At 38.8% G+C, this 24,419-nt stretch overlaps 3 protein-coding genes across 4 annotated transcripts; 1 reads left to right on the top strand and 2 right to left on the bottom strand.

Moving 5' to 3' along the window:
• Positions 1-8,517: 8,517 nt before the first annotated feature.
• LOC133795716 (uncharacterized) lies at positions 8,518-9,615 on the bottom strand. Its single transcript, XM_062233168.1, has one exon. The coding sequence runs from the start codon at positions 9,613-9,615 to the stop codon at positions 8,518-8,520; it is 1,098 nt and encodes a 365-aa protein (XP_062089152.1).
• Positions 9,616-10,424: 809 nt separating this feature from the next.
• LOC133795714 (glutathione S-transferase T3-like) lies at positions 10,425-11,042 on the bottom strand. The gene has a single exon (XM_062233167.1). It carries the CDS (start codon positions 11,040-11,042, stop codon positions 10,425-10,427), a length of 618 nt encoding a protein of 205 aa, XP_062089151.1.
• Positions 11,043-17,598: 6,556 nt separating this feature from the next.
• On the top strand, positions 17,599-24,044 carry LOC133797967 (chaperonin 60 subunit alpha 2, chloroplastic). Of its 2 annotated transcripts, XM_062236116.1 has the most exons (9): positions 17,599-17,733; positions 17,820-18,003; positions 18,546-18,667; positions 18,768-18,975; positions 19,060-19,205; positions 19,749-20,055; positions 20,806-21,056; positions 22,493-22,693; positions 23,295-24,044. In XM_062236116.1, the coding sequence occupies exons 1-9, from the start codon at positions 17,680-17,682 to the stop codon at positions 23,580-23,582; spliced, it is 1,761 nt and encodes a 586-aa protein (XP_062092100.1). In that variant the 5' UTR covers positions 17,599-17,679; the 3' UTR covers positions 23,583-24,044. The 2 variants fall into 2 exon arrangements, with proteins under 2 accessions (XP_062092100.1, XP_062092101.1); XM_062236117.1 differs by lacking the exons at positions 17,599-17,733; positions 17,820-18,003 and having other exon boundaries at positions 18,545-18,677.
• The last annotated feature ends 375 nt before the right edge of the window (positions 24,045-24,419 follow it).

Below are 24,419 nucleotides of genomic sequence, written 5' to 3'. Positions count from 1 at the left end.
CCCGAGTCGGGTATTCGACCCCATTGTGACGATTTAGCTAAACTGCTCCCTGGGACTGTCTCGGATCGTGCATCACAAATATATCACCACTCACTCGTGGTATCAAACACATTATACACAAATATTACATTTATGCCATCAATAAGCTAAAATTATAGATATGCCCCTAATAGCCAAATGGGGACCACATCCATATTTAATTCACCTAAACATGCATTTCTAATCACATAATCATCAAATTCATATATTAACGTAATTAAATCAATTATTTCCCTCCTGGCACGCTAATCAAGGCCCTAAGCCTTATTCACAAATTTGGGACGCTACACCTATAATAACATGCCAATCCAAGGAAACTCCTGATCTCTGAGGCGTCCCTTGGCCTTGGCCAATCCCTAACTGCCTCAATCTTGGCTGGGTCCACCTTGATCCCATCCCTACTGACGATATGACCAATGAAAGTCACTTGCGGTAACCAGAATTCGCATTTCTTGAACTTCACAAACAATCTGTGTTCCCTCAGCCTTTGTAGAACCAACCTGAGATGTTGCTCATGTTCTACCTCTAATTGAGAATAAACTAGAATATCATCAATGAAGACGATCACAAACCGATCCAGATAATATTCGAACACCTTGTTCATTAGATCCATAAAAGCAGCTGGGGCATTAGTCAAAACAAATGACATAACTAAGAACTCATAATGCCCATATTTGGTACGAAAATCAGTCTTCGATATATCTCCCTCCTTGATCCTCAGCTGGTGATAACCAGATCGAAGATCTATCTTTGAGAATACCATCTTACCCTGCAACTGATCAAACATGTCATCTATCCCTGGCAGAGGATACTTGTTCTTAATGCTTAACTTGTTAAATTCCCTGTAGTCAACGCACATCCTCAGAGAACCATCATTTTACTTTACAAATAAGACTGGTGCACCCCATGGTGAGAAACTGGGTCTAATAAAACCCAAGTTTAACATTTCCTACAACTGTATCTTTAGCTCCTTCAATTCTTCTGGGGCTATTCTATATGGTGCCCTAGACACTGGTTCTGTCCCTGGTGCCAGTTTGATAATGAACTCTATCTCTCTATATGGAGGCAACCCTGGAAAATCTTCTGGAAACACATCCAGAAACTCACAGACTAATCTAGTCTCCTCTAGTCCCACTGGCACGACCTAAGTAGTATCTACCACACTAGCTAGAAATCATATGCAACCACCTTGCAAAATATCTCTAGCCCTTAATAAAGATATCATAGGTACATGGGGTCCATGCACAATGCCAACAAATACAAAAGGGTTATCACCCTCAGGCTCAAAGGTTACTATCTTCCTCCTGCAGTCTATGGCTGCCCCATACTTCACTAACCAGTCCATACCCAGAATCATATCGAAGTCGGTCATAACGAACTCTATCAAATCAACTGACAACTCTTTGCCCTCCACTGTCACTGACAATGATCTGACCCATCTTCTGGATACTACTAACTCCCCAACGGGCAATAAGATCCTTGAACCCCACAACATAATAATCACATGGCCTACACAGTCTATTAATAATCCTACTAGCAACAAAAGAATGTGTAGCACCAGAATCAATCAAAACAGTACAAGAGATTCTAGCACTAGAAAGTTGACATGTCACTACTGAGGGACAAGTCTCAACTTCTGCCTGTGTTAATGCGAAAACTCAAGCTGGGGTCGAGCTGTCTGCCTTTCTTGGCTCTTCCTTTCTTGCTTTCAGACAATCTTTCTTTAAGTGTCCCATTATCCTGCCCGACACTCTTCCACATGGCGCCTCCTACATCTGGCGTACTCTAGAAAGGTCCTCCAGCCCTCATTGCCACCCTAGCGGCTTATCTGAGTACCACATGATCTCCTTTCAGGGCATGGAGATGAAAATGCATATGTAGCCTTCCTTTTTTGATCATTGTGGCCTTCGCCTATTCCTGAACCCATAGATGGAGGTCCCGTCCTCCTAATGTCTCACCTGGCAGCGTTCTCATGCCAGATCTTGTTCTCTACGCTCTCAGTAGTAAGGGCCTTCTCTACCACCTATGCATAAGTCGTCACCCTTGGCATGGTGGTAATGCGAACATCCCGGGCTATCATAGGATGAAGCCCTTGAAGGAATCTTTCCTTCCTTGTCCCATCAATGGGCACCAAGTCTCCAGTGAACTTGGCTAGTCTATCAAACTTCAGTGCATACTCTGTTACTGACATATTTCCCTGAAGCAGTTTACTGAACTCTTCAGCTTTTGTAGCCCTGATGGCATCATTATAATACTTTTCATTAAATAAAGTTCTAAAATCTTCCCAATCCAGGGTATTGACGTTCTTGGTCTAGGATATCACCTCCCACCAGATTTGGGCATCCTCTCGAAACATATATGTGGCGCAGGCCACCCTCTCATTACCAACCACCCTCATGAAATCCAGGACGGTGGTAACCATACTCATCCACTGCTCGACCTTAGCCAGATCTGCATTGCCCTAAAAAACTGGAGGGTGTTGTTTCCTGAACCTTTCATAAAGAGGTTCACATTTGTTTCTAGCCTCTGGCGGCTGCTCTACTGTCGGCACCAGCACAGGTGGTGCCTCTGGCAAAATGCTCCCTACAAGATCTTGTTGTTGTCTCAGGAGGAAAATCTCTTCTTCCTGCCTCAATAGCCTGGCTTGCATATCAGCAAGCTCTTACTTCCAGTTCTCAAAAGATGGCGGAGGGGATTGACCCTGATTATCATTCTGGCCTTGATCTTTTTGGCCAGCTGATGACTATATCTACCTTGGAAGCATACTTCCAAGCTTATACCTTATTGTAATAATCAATTTGGCCAGTTAGGTAGTAATAACTAAACCTCTTGCCGCCTCACGGTCCAAGACTGAACAAATAGTCATTCACATTCAACAGTCATGCTAATAAGCATGTTGATTCATATTCATATCCAAGCATGGTGCTTGTTATCCCCATTTCCTGCATGGGCTCAGGACCTTCGTCTGGGCCCACTGTCAGGGGCCATGTAAGCGTGCGGGCCCGGCCCAAGGCCTCCTGGTACGGAGGGCGCCCAGAGGGAGGGGTACGAACCGGGGATGCAGGTCTGGGCCCATTAGAGGGGTCCGGCATGTTCCTCCGGGTCCGTCCTCCGAGACGACAGTCCGGGCGACGTACAGAGCGTTCGGATCCCCCGTGACCTACGCGTCCAAGTCCCAGACCCTGGTACAGTTCGGGCCTATGGTAAACGAAGCGGGACAAAGGTAAATGGACCCGGTTCACCTCACCCCCGGTTGGAGGGGTCAAGCGTCTCGGACCCTGAAGCCGCCTCACTCTGCGTGGGCATTGTCCCCACTTTTCACCTGCAGAAAAGGGTACCTCGGGATTGCACGCCGTTGTTTCAGGTTTGCGCTGTTAGGTACTCTGACTGGTCTTGTCTCCTGGATCTGCCTCGTAACTCGAAGTATCCAGACCAAAAGCACCGTTTTGTCGGGCGAGATATAGCTCCGAGGTCAACCTGTTGGGCCTTAGCTGGTTTGGAATTTACGTATTTTGCACCTTTTGTATTGGGCCTCCACTAGAAAGGCCAGGAATATTCCCATCTCTGATGGGCCCGGGTCATACCCGGCCCAGACCCGGTGCTCCCATGAGCCTATAAATATAAGCTATAAAACACCGTAAAATGGGTCTCTCCTCACAAAGAAAATATAGTAACTCTGTCGAAATATAGAGAGGAAACTCCATTGTAAAAGCTTCTTCGAGCTCTAATAATATAGACTCGTGGACTAAGGCTAGTTAACGCCCCAACCACGTAAAAACCTTGTGTTAATCTTCTGCTTTCAATATAATTATCAGTAAATATTAGTCATTAATAGAGTTGCCGAAAATCTCGGTTAATAGTGCTAATAAGCACTTTCTGACATTTATAAGCAAGTAGTGATGCTAATAAGCCTTTTTTTAACATTTAACAAATGTTCATAAGCATTTATTAGCATTTATATACATAAAACAACTCTAATAAGCGTTTCCTTTGCATTCACAAGCAATGTCAGTGCTAATAAGCACGTTCGTATTATTCATACAACAGTCAAGGGCCAAGCCCTATCAGAATATCTCATGCTACCTAATAAGGTAGGCAGATAAGGCATTTATATCCTATTTAGGCAGTTAAACACATAACCACATAAATAGTTAGCAAACCCTGAGTCGAGCTTCTCTTTAGTGGCAAGTGTACATGCCCAGTCTGTCTTCAGGAACCCTTAACCTTGGCATGCTCTGATACCAAGTTGTAACACCCTGGATAGCCAAGACCATTACACTGTGTGTTTTAAATAGTGTTAGGCTCATTAATCAAGTCATTTAGCCACAAACATGCAACTAAATGTGATTAGCGGTTTATGATTAAAAATTTCAGTCAAAATGAATAGTTATTTCGTTAAAATTTTAAGTTGTACATGGGATCCCATATTAAACATTTTACAAAGTTGTTTATAGTTTCAAAAGGGTAATTACAACTCAAAAGTTACAACCAACCGACCTAAGTTGAAAAAAATTGGGTTTAACCCTAGTTCCTCTAGGAAACCCTGACAGTAGTGGTCGAGCAAGCACATGTGTACATGTTGCCACCGAAGCTCTCCAACTCATGGCTGGTCTAGCTTCCCTTTCCCCTTACCTGCACCACATAGCACCCGTGAGCCAATGCTTAGCAAGAAAACTTAAACATGCTCATAAGCAGTTAATGTTATATCATAAAATCATATTAGGCATGCCTAGCAGCAATAACCTTACTCATGCATCCCACTTATATAAATGACTAAAATGTCATGTGGGGGTCAATTGCCCTAATTAAATGATTAATGAATCATACCGGGCCCAACCCTAGGATATCGAACTAAAAAAGCCAAATTGGGGCCCATTGCCCTATCCTCTGTATAACTAGCCTTGGAGTTGGCCCAATGTACTTGGCGCTTTAGTTTTCCATGACCATTGGGTCAGAAAAGTGTATGGTGCGCTCCTGATTAGGCCTAACCAAAACAACCAACGCTTAGTGCGCTATTGCCGCCCTTGACTTGTAAGTTAATGCTTTTCGACCAGCGCTATTGCTGTCCTTGACTCATAAGTCAAGTCTTTCTCAATCAGATAATGTAACACAAGTATTCATTACATAACAAATATCCAGATACAGAGAATTCAACGTGCTTAATCAAACAATCACATGCATAATCATAATCATGCACATTTACAAAGGCCTAAGCTCTAATCCAATCCATATTAAGAATCAGGCCAAGTCCTAATCACGTACATCACGTATTGGGTGTAGTTTTCTTACCTCAAGTCCGAGTGCAACGTATAATAAGAACGACCCTTAAGCATGATCATTTCCTGAGCCCTAGCGATACCCTAGTCATAACCAAATAAATGGTATTCATCAATATCAAGTAAATAAAGGCTTTCGGACCGAGTCCTAGCCTTCGGGACCTCAAATTCTACCAAACGGGGTAGTATAATCGACCTTGAGCCCTTAGGTTGAGTTCCCGTCACTTAAAACCTAGCTTGGCCAAAACTGTCTATGCGGGTTGTGAATTGACCCTGAAGGTCGCGACGCGCCACGAAAATAGAGAGCCCCTGCCAGGAACCCCATGCGCCCTAGGTTCACACGGGTCGTGGGGTGACCCTTCGAACTTAGATTTTCCTTTGTTTTCCTTAGCCAAACCTTACCCAAAAATCATCCCAAATCATACCGAAAGTCACACTTCAGTTCCAGAACATCATCAACACTAAACTAGCAACAAAACCCAAGCTCAAACTCACTCAAAACCCCACCAAAAACTCAAATCCAAAACCTTGAACCTCAAAGCTCAAGAACACCATAAAACCAAAACAAAATTCAATTAAAAATAGAGTCTATAGCTTACCTCAACTGTGAATTCCACCTCTTAGCTGCTGCTAATCAAACTCTAGACCTCAAGCCTTCAATTCCTAAGCCTTAGCTTCTAAAATTCTATAGTTTCCTCCAAAAATCAGACCAAGATAGAGAGAAAGAGAAATGTAAGGGGAGAGAGAGAGAGCTGATTGTGTTGTTTTGTTTTTTGGGTTTCTTGCTGCTGAAGGAGCTAGTAGCTAAGTCACTATTTTTTGGCACAAATGCCCCAAGGGTACTTTAGTCTTTTGTTACATATCCCGTTAATCATAATTAACGCCCTATAATTCCTGTTACTTCCAATATCATCAAATAATTACCAAATAATTTCTTATTACCCGATCAATCTCGGTAATGTACTACATTACCAAATTACTCCTAGGCTCACCTCAAGCCCAGTATTTGACCCCGTTATGACTAAACTGCTAACTTGCTCCCTAGGATCGCCTCGTGCCGAATAACTCAAATATATCCACATAATAATGTGGTGTCAATCCATATACAGAAAAATATACAATTATGCCATCAACGGGCCAAAATTACTAAAATGCCCTTCTAATGAGAAATGGGTCCACATGCATGCCAATTCAGTCATATAATAATATAACTCACATAATCATGCATATTATCACATAATAATACAATAAACCAGTTAATTGCCCTCCTGGCCCTTTAATCAAGGTACTAAGCCATATTAGGGAATTTGGGATGTTACAGACATCAACACAACAACATAACAAATATATTTAAACTTAAACAACTAAAAACCAGTGTGAAAACAACTATACATAAAATGTAAACAACATAAAAACAACAACCCCACAACAACACAATGCAACCCATTACACTTAAAAACAATACGACAATAACCTCACAACAACAACATTGAAAAAAACCCAGAACTTGCACCCAACCCCCAACCAACCTTGAAACTAGAACCCCTAGCCTCATCCTCATCCAAGCCCCAAAATCGATCCCAGGTGCACCCCATCCCAAGCTCCGAGCACCCCTACGATTCGTGACCTTATCCAAGCTCCGAGCTCTGTCGCCCATGCACATCACATGCGCGATTCCACCTGTGCAAGCCTGACCCGACCCAGACTTCTGCCAAGCCCAGGACCCCTGGCCTCTCCCCCATCTCAGCTTCAAGTCGCTAGATCCACAAGCATTAGTCTTACTGCGCGCAAAACCAGCCTCCGAGATCCCAGCCGCGAAGCCACATACCCATCACCCAAAACGTTGATGCCAACACCAAGCCTCTCCCACGCTTCGTCTCAACTACCAGCCGAGAGTCCCTTCGCGCGAGCCCCTCCACCAGCACCCACACAGCCCCGCTGACTTCCCACCTGCGAGAGCTCCACTAGAGCTGGAGATGAGAGTTTGTAAAAATGAAAGAAAAAAAATGATGAACTGTAAAAATGTTAAAAAACCCGTGTGTCAGTAAAAATGAATTAAAAGTAGCTTTTTTGTCACTTTATGTAAACTTCTCATTTTTTATATGTTAATTATAAAGTATTTGATCTTCTTGGAAAAAAATTATAGGGAACTTGGCGGCTAAAGTCCCTGTTTTTTCAAAATTGAAGTACTTAAGTCCTAATCTTTTAATTTTTAGCAGCAAAAGTCCCTAATGCTACATAACTGTTGCACAATTTCCCCATTTTAATAGAGAGATGACGGTTTGGGAGAAATTGTGCAACAATTATGTAATGTTAGAGACTTTTGCCGACAAAAAAAAGATAAGGGACTTAAATGCTGTATTTGTAAAAGAAGAGAGACTTTAGCCGCCAATAACCCTTATTAAAATAATATAATAATGTTGTAAATATTATTTTGTGTTGTGATTGGAATATAAAAAAATATGATACTAAAATTTTATTATTTTAGTGTTGAAATAACACCAAAATAAATCTTATGATTGGAGTTGTCCTAAGACTATCACTAGACGAAGAGCACCCATTCAAGGGACATACTTGCAAGGAAAGATCAAATGATGTCTATAACATTACTTTATTAAAAAAAATCAAAGTAAGTACATTCCAAAATAATTAGCCCTTAGAGCAACTCCAATGGTGGCTACCCCATTAGTTGCTTAACATGTCTAAATCAACCCAAAATATAATTTTTTATTTTCTCTCTCATCCACATCACTTTTGGCAACTTTTTTCATAAAAATGCTCCAATGCTAAGCCACTCCAAAAGTTGTCAACTATGGCCCCACATATTATTATTTAATATATTATTTTGTAATTATAAATATTATCACACTAAATTTTTTAAATCCATATATTAATATAAATAAATATTACATCAAATTTAAATTAGATGAAATTTAAAGGAGCTTATAAAATGACATAATCATAATTAATCAATCTAACATAATTAAAAAAATGCTAATTAAAATGATTTCCAAATTTTGACCATATGTGATCTACCAAGTCCGCCTGAAGATTGCGATGAATGTTTCTATCACGAATTTCAGCATTTCTTTGAAGCATTGTTGGGAAGTCAGAAATAGGTCCATGCAATACTTCAACCATTAGGGTGTTGGCGGGGCCGTCATCATAATTAAAATCAAACAAACTCTCATATGCATCTCTTTCATCCTCGACAATAATGTTGTGCAATATGATGCATGCATACATACATAATATCTTTGAGAACATCTCTTTGCCAAAAACGTGCTGGTCCTCGTACAATAGCAAAACGAGATTGAAGTAATCTGAATGATCGCTCAACATCTTTGCGTACCGCTTCTTGGCATTGGGCAAATAATTTTCTTTTCTCTCCTTGAGGCAATGGGATAGTTTTAACAAATGTACCCCACTCTGGATAGATACCATATGCTAGATAGTACCCCTTGTTGTATTGTGTACCATTTATCGTAAACTCAACTCTCGGAGCTTGCCCTTGTAAGATATCAGTGAATATTGGGGATTGATTTAACACGTTGAGATCATTATTGGATCCTGGAACACCAAAAAATGCATGCCATATCCAAAGATCTTGTGCCGCAATTGCTTCGAGCATGATTGTTGGTCTGCCGTGATCACCTCGCGTGAATTGACCTTTCCATGCAAGTGGGCAATTTTTCCATTCCGAGTGCATACAATCAATGCTTCCCAACATGCCTGGAAAACCACGCACCTCCCCCATTTGAAGTAAGCGACACATGTCCCCAGCATTGGGCCGTCTTAAATATTCGGTCCCAAAAATATCATTCACTCCTCGAACGAAATTGACTAGACATTCAATAGTGGTAGTTTCACCAATTCGAACATATTCATCAACATAATCGGCAGGCACTCCATATGCCAACATTCGCATAGCAGCGGTGCACTTCTGTAATGGCAAAAGCCCCCTTCTACTGACTGTATCAAACCTCGTATGGAAATACTCAGAATGATTTTCTAGAGCTTGCACTATTTGAAGGAATACATGTCTACGCATTCTAAATCTTCTTCGAAATTGATATTCTGTATACACCGGTTCATCAGAAAAGTAGTCATCGAACAAACGTTGGTGTCCTTCTACATGACCCCTATCAATGTGGGCTCTCTTACTTCCTTGTCTTGTTGAGCTACCCCCATCCGTGAGCGCTTTGAAATATTGATCATCATGATCGTCAGTACACTCTGTAATTATGATATCCTCTAGACTCATATTATCGTATGGATTCAGAGAATTTGGCGAATCCATTGTTGAACTTAGAGTATATGATATTTGGGAATGAAAGAGGAAAATGAAGGATTGAATGGAGATTTGAGTAAAAGGAATATTGAAATTTGGTATTTATAGACATGGTGGCCGTTAAAATGTAGCCGTTAAAATATAGCCGTTAAAATGTAGCCGTTGAAATGTAACCATTAAAATGTAGCCATTAAAATGTAGCCGTTAAAATGTAGCCGTTAAAATATAGCCGTTGAAATGTAGCTGTTAAAATATAGTCGTTGAAATGTAGCCGTTAAAATATAGCCGTTAAAATGTAGCCGTTAAAATATAGCCGTTGAAATGTAGCCGTTAAAATATAGCCGTTAAAATGTAGCCGTTAAAATATAGCCGTTAAAATGTAGCCGTTAAAATATAGCCGTTAAAATGTAGCTGTTAAAATATAGTCGTTAAAATGTAGCCGTTAAAATATAGCCGTTGAAATGTAGCCGTTAACGTAAAGGATAATTTATTTAAATAAAATAAAATACATAATAATGCGGTTGATAAAAATACATAGCAATTACAACTTCAGGATATTATTCTTAATATAAGTACACAAGTTTTCATGATCTTTCTTTTGTTCAGGAGTCATATGCGATGTGTCCATGATGAGATAATCCATGTATTTTGTCATCCTATTATCTTCTGCCTCTTTCTCCTTTATCGCCACTAATTTCTCCAATGCAGATGCTTTCCGTTCACTAATCTCTATAAATCTAGCATGTGTGTCTTTTTTTTCCTTCCCTTTTCTCTTTGCTGCCTTTTGGCCAGTAAGGCGCACTTCACGTACTTCATCATCACTGATTGTCTGTATTGGAAGAAGAGGTAAATGCCCCTGTATCTGACACCTTTGTTCTCTTACCACCTTTTGGTTGGTACATTGTATTCCATTTTGGCTCATCCTTTAGCAATCTCCAACAGTCCACAAGCAGAAAATTTGAGTTGTTATTTTTAGATTTGTACAATTGATGTGCATTCTCAAGAATTTGCTCATCAGACCAACCACTGTGATGTGCTTGTTGTACTCGTTTATAACACCCATTGAAACGCGCCACCTTTTGATTCATCTTGTTCCAATGATCTTTGCATTGCCTTCCAGTTCTTGCTTGCTCGCCTTTTTGGTTGGTGTTGTAGTATTCTGCGATCCGAGCCCAGAAATGTGTAGAAGTTTGGTCATTCCCCACAATGGCATCCTTGGATGTATTAAGCCATCCACTTATCAGAAGTATAGTGGCTTCCTTGCTCCATTTGACTTTACATTTATATCTTGATTCATCTTCATTGTGTAGAACTACATTTTCCAACCCTTCAACACTATGTTCAGGTTGGGTTTCAGAGACAGATGTCGATGATGTTTCACGATTCAAATCAACACTAGACTTTTCCATACTTGGCCTATAATTTCTTGAAACCATTTCGGGTTGGTGTAGGGAAGGCATATGAAAGGCATATGGTAATGAATTTGTTGGTGTGAAGAATGGAGCTTGTTGGGGTGTCTCAATAGAGCCAAAATTTTGGTAAGCGTAAGAGGACATGGGATAATTTTGAGAATTTGGAAAACTTTGGTTAAATTGACAATATTGAAAATTTGGTTTTTGAGGATTAGTAGAGGGAGTATTTTGAAAATTTTGATTGAAATGAGAATATTGAAAATTTAGATTTTGGGGAATTGGGATCTAATAATTAATACACGCGCACCCGAAACCTAAAATTTTTAGTCTTGACTATTGTCATGGTTGTACGGTTTTCGTATTCTCTGTCTTTGTCTTGTCTTTCAGAATTTGGTTTCTAAATTTCAATCTCTTCAAATGGATCATTCTATTGAGTCCCTGGGGAATATGAATGCGATCAATTTAGCCGAAGAGGATGAAGGTGGCCTTGCTCTCCCCGATCTTAGTGGGGCTGAAGAAATAGAGGAGTTGGTTCTGGACTGGAAATTATGCTTGGTAGGCAAATTCATATCGGCAGGAGCTCTGGATTTCCCGTCGATGCAGCAAACTCTGGCAGCATTATGGAGACCCGAGAAAGGCGTTTTTATCAAGGAATTGGACTCTAACAGATTTATATTTCAGTTTTACCATGAGCTTGATGTCAAAAGGGTCGTAGAGGGCAGTCCCTGGTATTTCAATAGAAAGGTGCTTATTATTTCTAGGATGCAGAATAATGGTAATCCCCGATGTGTTCCTTTGATGTCGCTGGATATGTGGGTTCAGGTTCACGATCTTCAGACAGGCTTCATGACATCTAGAATCCTTAAAGCAGTCGGCGACTACATAGGCAGATTTGTGGAATCTTGCTCGAAAAACTTCATGGGTATATGGCGAGAATTTATGCGATTTCGTGTAACAATAGACCTTACCAAAACCTTAAAGAGGCGTATGAGAATTAGAAAGTCGGGAGAAGAGTGGTTCTGGGTTAATTTTAAGTATGAGAATGTTCCCACATTCTGCTTCATTTGTGGGTTAATTGGCCATTCAGAGAAATTCTGTGCCACCAGATTTGACGTTCCTGAGTCTGAAATTGTACAGCCTTACGGAGAATGGATGCGAGCACCTTTTAGGCGTCAAACTAAGCTCATCGGCGCTCAATGGCTGCGCACTGGACTGAGAGAGGAACCATCGTTCACGGCAGGGAGCGAGGCAGCCGCGTCTGTCCAGTCGACCACGATCCATACCCACCCCGCTGACAGAATTCCCACGATCTCAGCCTCGAGATTTCAGGAGATGCCAGTTATTCCAGCCCATCGTGGTCTGCAGTTAATGGAGATAAATGGCGCTGATTTTCCTCAAGATAGAAGGCCTACGAATCAGGAAACTACTGAGCTGGATGTCAATAAGGAAAGCTTCTCAATTGAATCTAAAAAGAGAAGGACCACTCATGCATTGGGCCTACGGGTTGAAGAGGGTTCTAGTCATATCTTGGGCCAAGATGATGATATGGGCCTCAGCTTCAACAGCAAGCCCACACCTGGGCTAAGCCACCCAATTAGAGCTACTGAATTGGATACTAAAGGAAAGGCAATTATCGATGGTTCAAAAAACTTGAAGAGGGCGGGTTCTATTATTGGAGCTCGCCAGGGATTATGAGCATTTTGAGCTGGAATTGCCGCGGGCTTGGGACCCCGTGGACCGTTCAATTCCTAAAGGAGTGTGTTCTCCGAAAGAAACCCAATTTCGTGTTCTTATGTGAAATTTTGTGCAAATCTGATAAAGTTAACAAGCTTAAACTTTCACTGGGCTTTGAAGGAATGATAGTGGTTGAAGCAAGAGGCCACAGTGGTGGGCTTGCATTCCTTTGGAGATTTAATGAAGAAGCCCAGTTGATTTCTTACAGCCCAAACCATATTGATATTATTTGTTCACCAAAACAACTTCCAACCTATAGACTAACGGGCTTGTACGGTGAGCCAAATAGGGCTCTTAGATTCAACACGTGGAATCTGTTAAGGGAGCTGGCACGATCTTCCCCTCTTCCCTGGTGCATTGTGGGTGATATGAACAACCTTCTTCATCAACAAGAAAAACGTGGTGGCCGTCCATACCAATTTCGGCTTCTGCAGGGGTTTCAACAAGCAGTGCAAGATTGTGGCCTCATTGACCTTGATTTGGTGGGTTATCCATTTACCTGGGAACGTGGCCGTGGGACTCCTCATTGGATTGAAGCTAGACTAGACAGAGCTTTGGTTAATAATTCATGGCTGAATCTCTACTCTGGTGCTACACTCACAAATACAGAAGTCACAACTTCAGATCATTGTCCATTGTTACTTGAACCGAGCCCCAGTCGTCATAGTGCTTCCAACAGACCATTCAAGTTCGAGAGTGCATGGCTACGTGAGCCTATGTGTCGCCATATCGTGGAGGAGGTTTGGAGTCAGAATCAACATAGAAGTATTTCATCAAAAATTACCAGTTGTGCGTTAGTACTAATGGAGTGGGGCAAGAGCATTACTGGTCACTTTCATCGCCACATATCTGAATGTAGTAGGCGTATAAAATCTCTGAAAAGCCACTGTGATAGCAACTCCCTTCAACGATACAACGAAGCCCACAATGAACTTTTTGAAATTCTCACTCAACGTGAAGTTTTTTGGAAGCAAAGAAGTAAGCAGATTTGGTTGAGAGAGGGGGACAATAATTCCAAATTTTTTCATGCCTTAGCCCGTACCAGGAAAAGACAGAACCAGATTTGCTCTCTCAAAAACTCTGCTGGCCAACAAGTGGGATGGGATGAAGGATTACAAGATGTGATGATTGAATACTTCCAAACTTTATTTAAATCTACAGTCACGGAATGGGACCAAGTTGTTAGTAACATTGCACCATCTATCACTGCCATGCAAAACACTTTACTTATGACCCCTATTGAAGATGATGAGGTGAAACGGGCGCTATTTCAGATGCATCCCGACAAATCCCCCGGACCTGATGGTATGAGTCTTGCCTTCTACCAGAAGTACTGGAATATCGTTGGTACTGATGTAGTCCAAGCTGTTCGCAGGTTTTGGGATACAGAACAATTTGAAGACAACCTTTCGTTCACTAATATAGCCCTGATCCCAAAGAAGAAATGCCCATCCTCAATGTTGGATATTAGACCAATATCTCTATGTAATGTATTGTATAAAATCATTACTAAAGTATTGGCTAATCGATTGAAGCAGGTTATTGATTTGGTTATCTCTGAATCTCAGTGCGCTTTTATCCCGGGTCGTCTAATCACTGATAATATCATGGTTTCGTATGAACTGATGCATTATATGAAGAGAAAGAGTCAAGGCAAGACAGGATTTATGGCCATCAAACTCGACATGAGTAAAGCCTACGACCGTGTTGAATGGGGTTACTTAAAAGCTGTCCTCACCAAGATGGGATTCCACCACAAACTAGTATCCCTATTTATGGCCTGTGTTTCATCGGCTCATTATCAGATAGCACATGGGGGCAAGTACTTCGGCAATATCATTCCTGAAAGGGGTCTTCGTCAAGGTGATCCCCTCTCATCGTATTTGTTCATTATATGTACCGAGGGCTTCTCAGCTCTGCTCCAACAATATGAAAGGAAGAAGCTAATTAGTGGCATTCAGGTGGCTCGTGGCGCCCCACGGATTTCCCACATGTTCTTCGCCGACGACAGTTACATTTTTTGCAAAGCCAATCTTGAAGAAGCGCACCATGTTCAATCCCTCCTCAATACATTTGAGTCGGCTTCAGGCCAGAAGATAAATTATGACAAGTCTTCAATCTTTTTCAGCAAAAATACAGAGGTGGATGTTCGAGATACTATATGTGGAGATATGGGCATACATGAAGCAGATGAGCATAGCACTTATTTGGGGCTTCCAAACATTTTGGGCCGAAAGAAATCCGTAATTTTGGGTTATCTCAGAGATCGAATCTTTCAACGGATTCAAGGGTGGGAAGCTAAATTTTTATCTCGAGCAGGAAAAGAAATTCTCTTAAAGACGGTGGCGCAATCTCTCCCAAATTATGCCATGAGTGTATTTCTACTCCTTGTAGAAATAAGTAAGGATATTGAAAGGCTAATGAATAGATATTGGTGGACTTCTTCTTCAAATAAAGGCAAAAGGATACATTGGATGTGTTGGGAGCGCTTGTGCACTCCTAAATCTGCTGGTGGCCTTGGTTTTCGTTTGCTTAATGATTTTAACATAGCTTTATTGGGGAAACAGGGCTGGCGACTATTAACTAAGCCTAGCTCTTTGGTGAGTCGACTTTACAAGGCTAGATATTACCCAAATGGATCTTTTGTTTCAGCCAAACTTGGAAGCAGTCCCAGCTATGTATGGAGGAGTATCCTGGCAGCTCAAACTTTAATCAAGGATGAGGCTTCTATCCGAGTGGGATCGGGTGCAACAGTTAATATCCTCACTGATCCTTGGCTTCCTCATGAGGATCCTTACATCCATACATCATCTACCTCCCTACAAAACAAAGCAGTCTCGGCGCTCATGCATATAGATCATGATACGTGGGACGAAGACTTGATTCGAGACATTTTTAATGAACGTGATGTAGACCTTATTCTCAATATTCCTATCAATTCCTCTGAGGCCGATGCTTGGTATTGGAGACCGGACCGTTTGGGCAATTACACTGTATGTAGTGCATATAATCTTCTCCAATCGGTCAAAGACAGCAATACTACAAGTCCTAATTTCGGTTTCTGGCGGACTCTTTGGACCCTGAAGATCCCTCCTAAGGTCAAATGCTTTCTGTGGCAAGCTTGTAAAGGATGCCTCCCAACAAAAACACAACTCCAGATAAAGAATATTGGAGTCAACGCCACCTGCCCATTTTGTAATCTGGAACGTGAATCTATTTGCCACGTGTTGCTAAGCTGTTCTTTCTCTAAGGCTTGCTGGCACCAACTTGGGTTTGAAATTTCAGAAGATATTATTGGCACTTTCTCTGATTGGTTTGCACAGATGCTTCAACGAAAGCATGGAGAAGAGCGACATGTTATGGCAATGCACTGCTGGGCCATTTGGAAATGCAGGAACGACTTAATTTGGAATAAAAAATGCTTAGAGACTCATGAGGTTGCGTCATTAGCTATCACAGTCCTTAAACAATGGCAACTTGTTCAAGATAAGACCTTTGATCTTTCTTTTGGTCTTATTAATCCATCAGACAGAAATGAGCATTGGAACCCACCACCTGAAGACACAACTAAGGTTAATACTGATGCTGCCCTCTTTGAATCCTTGAATTGCTTTAGCTACTCCTGTGTGGCCAGGGACTCTACAGGTTCCTTAATCGAAGGCAAAGTCATTTGTAAGCAAGGAAAGATTGCTCCAGAGGTGGCTGAAGCGATGGTCATACGGGAAGCACTATCTTGGATAAAGGACAAAGGATGGCAAAAAGTTAGTATAGAGACTGATTGTCTCATTGCTTTACAGTCCATACGTTGCACCCATGCGCTACCTTCATACTTTGGTCGCATTATTCAGGATTGTAAACAACTTCTTGAGCTGCTCAAACATAGGATGGTATCTTTGATTTTTATTAAACGATCTGCTAATGCTGTAGCCCACAACTTAGCGAGGTTTACTAGTATTGTTTCTGATCGTGTATTTAGAGCTGATAATGCTCCCTCTCAACTTCTCAATGTACTACTGGATGATATTTCTATTTAATGAATTTCTATTGACCGTCAAAAAAAAAAATTAGATTTTGGGGATTAGTATGTGGAGAAAAAGATGAATTTTGAAAATTTAGATTTTGGGAGTTGGTATTTGGAGAATTTGGAAAATTTTGAGAATTTTGGAAATCCATTGGTAAGAAAAGAAATTTTGTGATATTGATAATTTGGAAAAAGATGTATGTAATGGTGTGAAAATTGAAAGAAATAAATGAGTATTTATAGAAAAAATAATAATAAAAAAATCATGTCAACAGTAATAAAAAAAACGGTAACAAATTTTATATATGTAAACTGTTATATATATATATGTAAAATGTTTTATTTATATATATATATACAATTAAAAAAAAGAGAAAGCACCATTGCCTCACAGTGGCAACGGTGCCTTAATTTTCTTCAAGCATTCAACCTCTCAAAGTCATGGCCTGTCAGAAATTGGTCAACAATCACTCCTGTGAGCTACTTGTGTTGAGGCTGCTTTTAAAAATAAAATAATTAATTTATATAAAAATTTTAAATTTGTAAAAATATTATTAAATTAGCATTCACATGTTTGGAATGAAGTGGTGCTTCCTATTCTAAAATGAGTAATGGTATATGCACCCAAAATAACCCAAAATATTGGCAGTTGAATATAATCAATCACATTTATTAAAACTGAGATTTATTATTTTAAAAAGTAGTAACATAATATGTTATTGTGTGTAATGTTTATGGGAATATTTTGTGCCCATTTCATTAATCTTCTAAAATTTGGCTAAAAAAAAAAGAAAAATAGATTAACCCCTTTTAGTTGTTCTTACATGCTTAAACCCTTTGAAAACAAAAACCTCGTAAGCTTGTGTGATAGGAAAAAGTAAAAAGCTCTACATAGTCCCAACGGAAATGCCTATTACCTTCTCATCGTCTCATCTCTTCCCTCAGACACCATTGTTCTCTGTGAGTAGTTTTTATTTCGGGTGGTTTTGGTTAGTAACTTGTTATTTGTACAATGGTGTTTTATGGACTAATGAGTACTTTTGCAGTTGCAAGGTCATGGAAGAAAGCAAAACTTATCTCCTGGGTTTTGGAAAAATCCACATCGAAGGAAGACTCTTGTGCTCAGAGCTGGTCCGAAGAAAATACTATTCGGTTCTGAATGCAGGGAAGCTTTACAAGTTGGGATTGATAAGCTAGCTGATGCTGTTTCTCTTACCTTAGGACCTAAAGGTTACCTGGGTCTCCGTTCTTTTTCTTTTTGAAACTTGGGTTCCATTCTAATCATTTATATATAATCTGGGTAGACGCCAATTTTGTTTCGTGCCATTTTATTGTATATTATTCTACTAGGCCTTCTTGATATGTTTTTCTAGAATCTCGCTCGTTTAATCCATCTTTGAAAGTACATTTCTGGTTCACTATCCTTGCCATCCTAAATAATATGTGTTTCAAAGTGTAGAAGTAAGCTTTGGAACTGTGATTTCTTCAATCATTGGAAAAAGTTTGTGTTATACATATACAACCAACAATTGTTGAATTTCGTTATGATTTATTTGTTTTGAATTTTCATCTCTTTTAGTAAGCATGAATTATGGTTATCTCATGTCCCCTCACATCTCATAAATGAATATATTGGTCTATGAAGAAGATGTCATTGTTGAAGAGACCATATAATACAATAAGTCTTTTTTTTTTTTTTTATATATATAACAATATGTTTGCTTATCTGGGACTGTGCTTCTTGATTATCTGATTCAAGTGGAACTGTGCAGGGCGGAATGTTATTCTTTCTGAGGCTGACAAGCTGAAAGTAATTAATGATGGTGTTACAATTGCACGATCTATAGAGCTGCCAGATGGAATTGAAAATGCAGGGGCAATGCTAATTCAAGAGGTTATCCATGGTTGCTACATAATACTCTCACTGAGTTTGTTTTGATTTATTCTGAGGTTTATATAATCAGAGATATCACATTTAAGTGTTTCCCTTGAAGGTTGCAAGTAAAATGAATGATTTGGCTGGTGACGGTACCACCACTGCGATTATTATGACACGAGAAATGATCAAATGTGGATTGTTGGCTGTTACTTTTGGTGCCAATCCAATTTCTTTGAAAAAAGGAATGGAGAAGACTGTAAAGGAATTGGTCAAAGTCATAAAGGAGAAAAGTTTTCCTGTGAAAGGAAGGAGTGATGTTAAAGGTCTTGGCTTCTATTGGTTCATATTATTTGATAGCTTAACTTTATCACAGTGATATATATTAAAAATGGTTTCATGTTCTACAGCCGTGGCCTCAATCTCTGCTGGAAATGATGAGTTCATCGGGAACCTAATTGCTGACGCTATAGAAAAAATTGGCCCTGATGGAGTGATCTCGATTGAGTCATCCTCATCATTTGAAACCTCTGTGCTTGTCGAGGAAGGAATGAAGGTAACTTAGGAAGAATTAAATATGGAAAGTTCTTTCATTATTGTTTAGTAATAAAAGCTGGATATTATGCTTGAAAGGTGGGATTATATTTCAAATCCCGCATTACCAAACTCAATTACGAGTGTAAAAAGTTCGAAACTTTAGAGAGAGAAAATTGTTTTTGTAGAAGACAGGGGTTTAATTTTTTAAATGACTGCTTAACAGTATATTTCTCATGGGGTTATTGTTGGTAGTTCTAAATGGCTGTTGTGTGGAAGGAAATGTTGGAAGTTGATGGTTATATCTTTAATTTCTGCTTATTCTTACACTTGACTTCTGGAATTTGCATTTCTTAGTTTGAGGCTGTATATCTGAAACAATTAATTTCTGTAAAGCATAGAACTAGAACTATAAATAGTCAAAATCAAAGTACAAAACTGCAACCTAGCATGCACAAAAAAGATCCAAATCTCTGTGTTAGAGCTCTCCAATCAACAACCACATAATATTCATGCTATTACCTCCTAGTGCTTGTATTTACATCATTATGTACATTCTGTACAGATTGACAAGGGTTACATGTCCTCTCACTTCATTACCAACCAGGACAAGTCTATTGTGGAATTTGACAATGCTAAAGTTCTTGTAACTGATCAGAAGATCTCTGCAGTTAAGGACATTGTTCCTTTACTGGAAAAGACTACTCAATTGAGTGTTCCCTTGCTTATTATTGCAGAGGATATCTCATCAGCAGTGCTGGAAACTCTTGTAGTGAACAAAATGCAAGGTCTACTGAATGTTGCTGTTGTAAAATGCCCTGGATTTGGGGATGGAAAAAAAGCTCTATTGCAAGATATTGCACTTATGACAGGTGATCATATATGGTGCTTTCAAAGTTTCATCTCAATGGTTAACATTTCATTATTCCTGATTTATTCATAAGTTTGTGGTGCTGTTTAGCCCTAGTCATATCTTGGCATAGAGCTCTGATGATTATTGAATAGTTTTGTCATTTGGTCAAGAACCTCAGTTTTACTTATCAAATAAGAACTTTGGGTTTATTTTAGTGCTAGTCAATAGTGAAATTGTTTTTCAAGGTTTTTCTAATTATTTTGATGGATAAGACTCTTATTTTGTAATTTTACTGTGCACCTTCTGTCTTTATATTTCTGCCGATGGGGGCATTATTATTACTACTACGGTTTATTTATTATTTTTTAGTTACCTGCTTGTTGAAAGGACAAAGGAATGTAAGGTGAAAGATGGGACACTCTATGAGAGGAAGTCCTTGAATGCACCTTCTTGAAAATACTATTTTCTTACTATTAGGCAATGGTAGGGAGAAATATATTCTATTATATACATCACTGACCTGGCTGGAAACCATTGAAATTGAACCATGCGCCAAATAAACACCACATTACAGTCTTGATACCTACTCAACTGTCAAATTGGATGTAAATTACTACTATGCTTAGGAATGAAATAATTGCTCGTGATTTTTATGTGCCTGTAAATCCTAAGATATTGCATTGTTATGTAATATAATTATTTATTTACTTCTTTTATGATTGAGCATAGACAACAACCCATCCTTTTTCACAATTTGATGTAATACCAGGTGCTGATTTTCTCTCTGGAGAGCTCGGATTGACCCTTGAAGGTGCAACTTCAGATCAACTTGGTATTGCACGGAAAGTGACCATTACTAGTAATTCAACAACCATAGTTTCTGACCCTTCTACTAAAGCTGAAATTCAAGCAAGGATATTGCAGATAAAAAAGGATCTTGCAGAAACAGATAATGCATACATGTCAAGGAAGCTTTCTGAAAGAATTGCCAAACTTTGTGGTGGAGTAGCTGTTATTAAGGTATGCTTTATATATTCATATTTAGAGTATTCAGGCGTGTGATTTGATCAGTCATGGTTAGAGTTCAATTCCTCAGGGCCATCCACCTGGTGAATGTTTCACGCTTCCAAAGGATTGTAGAATCTGGTGGGGATTTATTTTGAACTTGTTTAGAGGATTCTCAGAACACTTAAACCTTGTTTTAGAAATGTGTCAACACTTTAAAAAATCATACCTTTTTGTTGGCCAAGTGTACTGGGAATCATATCTCAGTTAATTCATCTTAATGCAGCAGATGGAAAATCTCAACAAGTCTATAAAATTATGGGATTTTGAATTACTTTTAAGTTTCAGGCAGAACTAGATATAAGAAGGGAAAGGGTTAGAGATGAGGAAGAATGTGAGTTTTTCAATACAAATGACTCAAAAGTTAAAATCCCTGAAAGCTAATCCTGTATTGCCAAGTTAAATAGTAACCCAAGATTAATCCTAAATCAACAAGAAAGTAGTCTGGGACCAAAAATGGAACACCAAAATTACCAACAAGAGCATTGTAATTATTAACAAACAGAAGAAATCATTATTGGCATACTAAACCTAAATGAATAAACCCACAAAAAGATAAAATTAAACATAATAAAACCTAGAAGGTGACCTATGCACTACCTAGAGACTAGAAGTATATTTATGTTTGTATCAATGCAGTAATGGGTTTAGTCGGGGTTTCTAATTGAGCTCAGCTGAGTCTGGCCTAGTCAGTGGAAGGCTTTGTTTCAAGCAGTTGTTGCTTAGCAGTGTATAGGGGGCAGGGAGAAATTTAAGGAATTTAGCAATCATGGCTATGTGTTGGTCTTTGAGTGGATAATATAGTTTTTAAAAGCTTCAGGCAAGAAGTTGGAGTCATTGCGGGATATGGTCAATTATATTGGATGGCTGATGGCTCACATCTGTTAAAAAACTAGTCTGTTATATAGTGTCATGTGGTAACATGAAGGTCTATTTGCAAGCACACTTTTACATCTTTGTTTTCAGTTCATCTTAAAATCTGATTATTCTATTCTGTTATAATATTTTTGCTGATAATTTTTAACATTTGCAAAATTTCAACCAATTCGCTTCTTGGATAAAAGAAATACAAGAAAAGAAAGAAAAATATATATTTAATTAGAAAATGCTGTTTGAACAGAAAATGTGTTACTTGACAATTTAATGTACAGTCTTATGTACAAAACTGTATGCAAATGAGAATTCTTTAAGCAACATAAATAAATATCTAGCAAAGCAATTCTTTCTAAATGACACTATTATCAGCAATGAATTTAGGTTTACCATGGAAGATTTGATTTGTTTTGATGTCTAACCATTTCATTATTATTCTATAAAATGTGCATGTGTGTGTGTTTGGTGTCATATATGCATATATGTTTACTCCAGCAAGCAATGTGTATTTGGTTTAGGTAGGAGCACACACTGAAATAGAACTTGAAGATCGAAAACTCAGAATTGAAGATGCCAAAAACGCCACATTTGCTGCTATGGGTGAAGGAGTGGTGCCTGGCGGTGGTGCCACTTATGTACATCTTTCAGAGCTGGTTCCTTCCATAAAAGTTACGTTTGATAATTTTGATGAGCAAATTGGTGCTGACATTATTGAAAAGGTATGCCACCCTGTTTAACAATTAGGTAATCGTTTTATTTACAGGAAGACTTTTTATTGTCTCTCAAATACTCAAAGAGCAGAGAAGAAGATATCCTCAGGACTTAATTTTTTGCTGTTTATTCTTTTCTGAAGTCACTGTTTGTGTTTGGTTTCTCTCCTTTCTGATATCATTGTTAATGCATCTCTAAGGTCTAGTGTAATTAGCAAATATGGTGCAAAGCTTCGTTGGTTGAATTTAAATTGTTCAGTTTTGACAAATTATAACTGCACAAATGTGAAGAGAGATATTTGATCAATAATATTTTAAATGAATTATCTTTATACTTCACAGAAACTGTCCTTCAGCATATACGATGCATGTTTCCTTCTTTCATATATACCAGTAGTGCTTGAAGTTTGGGAGAAATTACAACAAGAACTCTTGTATAAAAATCTTAATGGCAGGCATTTTAATATAAACAGTTCGTACTGTTTTTATGGCATCAAATTCTGGTTAGAAGTGTCATGCAATGTTTTGGGAATTTTTTTCTTTTATGCTGTTTTTAAACTCTTGCATCTTATCTAAATGTGATTTTTAATTGTCACTGATGGGATGACAGGCTCTTCTAGCCCCTGCAAAATCAATTGCGAGTAATGCAGGAGTTGATGGAGAAGTTGTCGTGGAGAAGATTCGTAATAGTGATTGGAGAATTGGGTTTAATGCAATGACTAATAGATATGAAGATCTTCCAGATGCCGGCATCCTAGATCCTTGTCGGGTTTCAAGGTGTGCCCTTGAAAATGCAGTTTCTATTGCTGGATTAGTTTTAACAACTGAAGCTATAATGGTAGAGAAAACGAAGAAGAAAGAGCCACCTGTCCCTCTTCTTCCAGGTATATCTACCTGACATTTTTATTAGAAAAAATCCCAAGGGCCATTTGAAAGCTAAGAAGTCAGTTTTGCAACTTGTCTGTTTGCCATTGTTCATCACATGCTCAGAAGTTTCTGAGATATTGAAATCACCTTAGTTTTGGACATGAGACAGATGAAACAGACATTTGGAGATGTTGATAAGTAAGGATTTGTTTCCACTCAGATATGGAAGCATGAATAGATAGGTCATTGTTGAGCCAAAGTTCTGACAACGCTAACTCAAATCACAAAGATTTCACCCTTGTAAAATCATATGTTCACAGCAGAGCAACGAGGGACTTTTTTTTTGTTTCCCCTTCAATCAGTCAAGGCTTAGTTCATTCTTGAAAAAACTTGAGGGATTTTTTCATTTTCTGTAATCAAAGATTTTGTGCCATCACTTCTCATGTTTTCTTAGTCAAAATTGATAAGAAATTTTGTACTATGTTGTATACAAGATGTGAACGGATTGAATCATCTGTTAAAAAATATTCAAATACATATGGCTGCCCACCTCATAAAGCCTCTGCCATTTACTTTATAAAGAGGTAAAAAGATTTGTCAAAAAGCTTGTAACTTTATGTAAACAAACTATTGTAAATATAATTAGGAAAATCAGCGGCAGGAAAAAGTAACTATCATAAAAAGTTGCACATAAATCACTTTGAATTGTTGCAGTTAAGTAGTTTTTTTTTGTGCGAAATTTATATTTTATACCAAGTTTGTTTTAATTTTAATTAATTATAAAAATTAAAAAAAAAATGCATTTCTAACTTTAAAAATTTATTTGAAATCTGTTTTAAAAATAAAAAATAATTTAAAAATTTTAACA

The sequence above is a fragment of the Humulus lupulus genome, chromosome 8, assembly GCF_963169125.1.
Source record: "Humulus lupulus chromosome 8, drHumLupu1.1, whole genome shotgun sequence".
NCBI lineage: Eukaryota > Viridiplantae > Streptophyta > Magnoliopsida > Rosales > Cannabaceae > Humulus > Humulus lupulus.
This window is presented reverse-complemented; position numbering and strand designations above follow the sequence as displayed.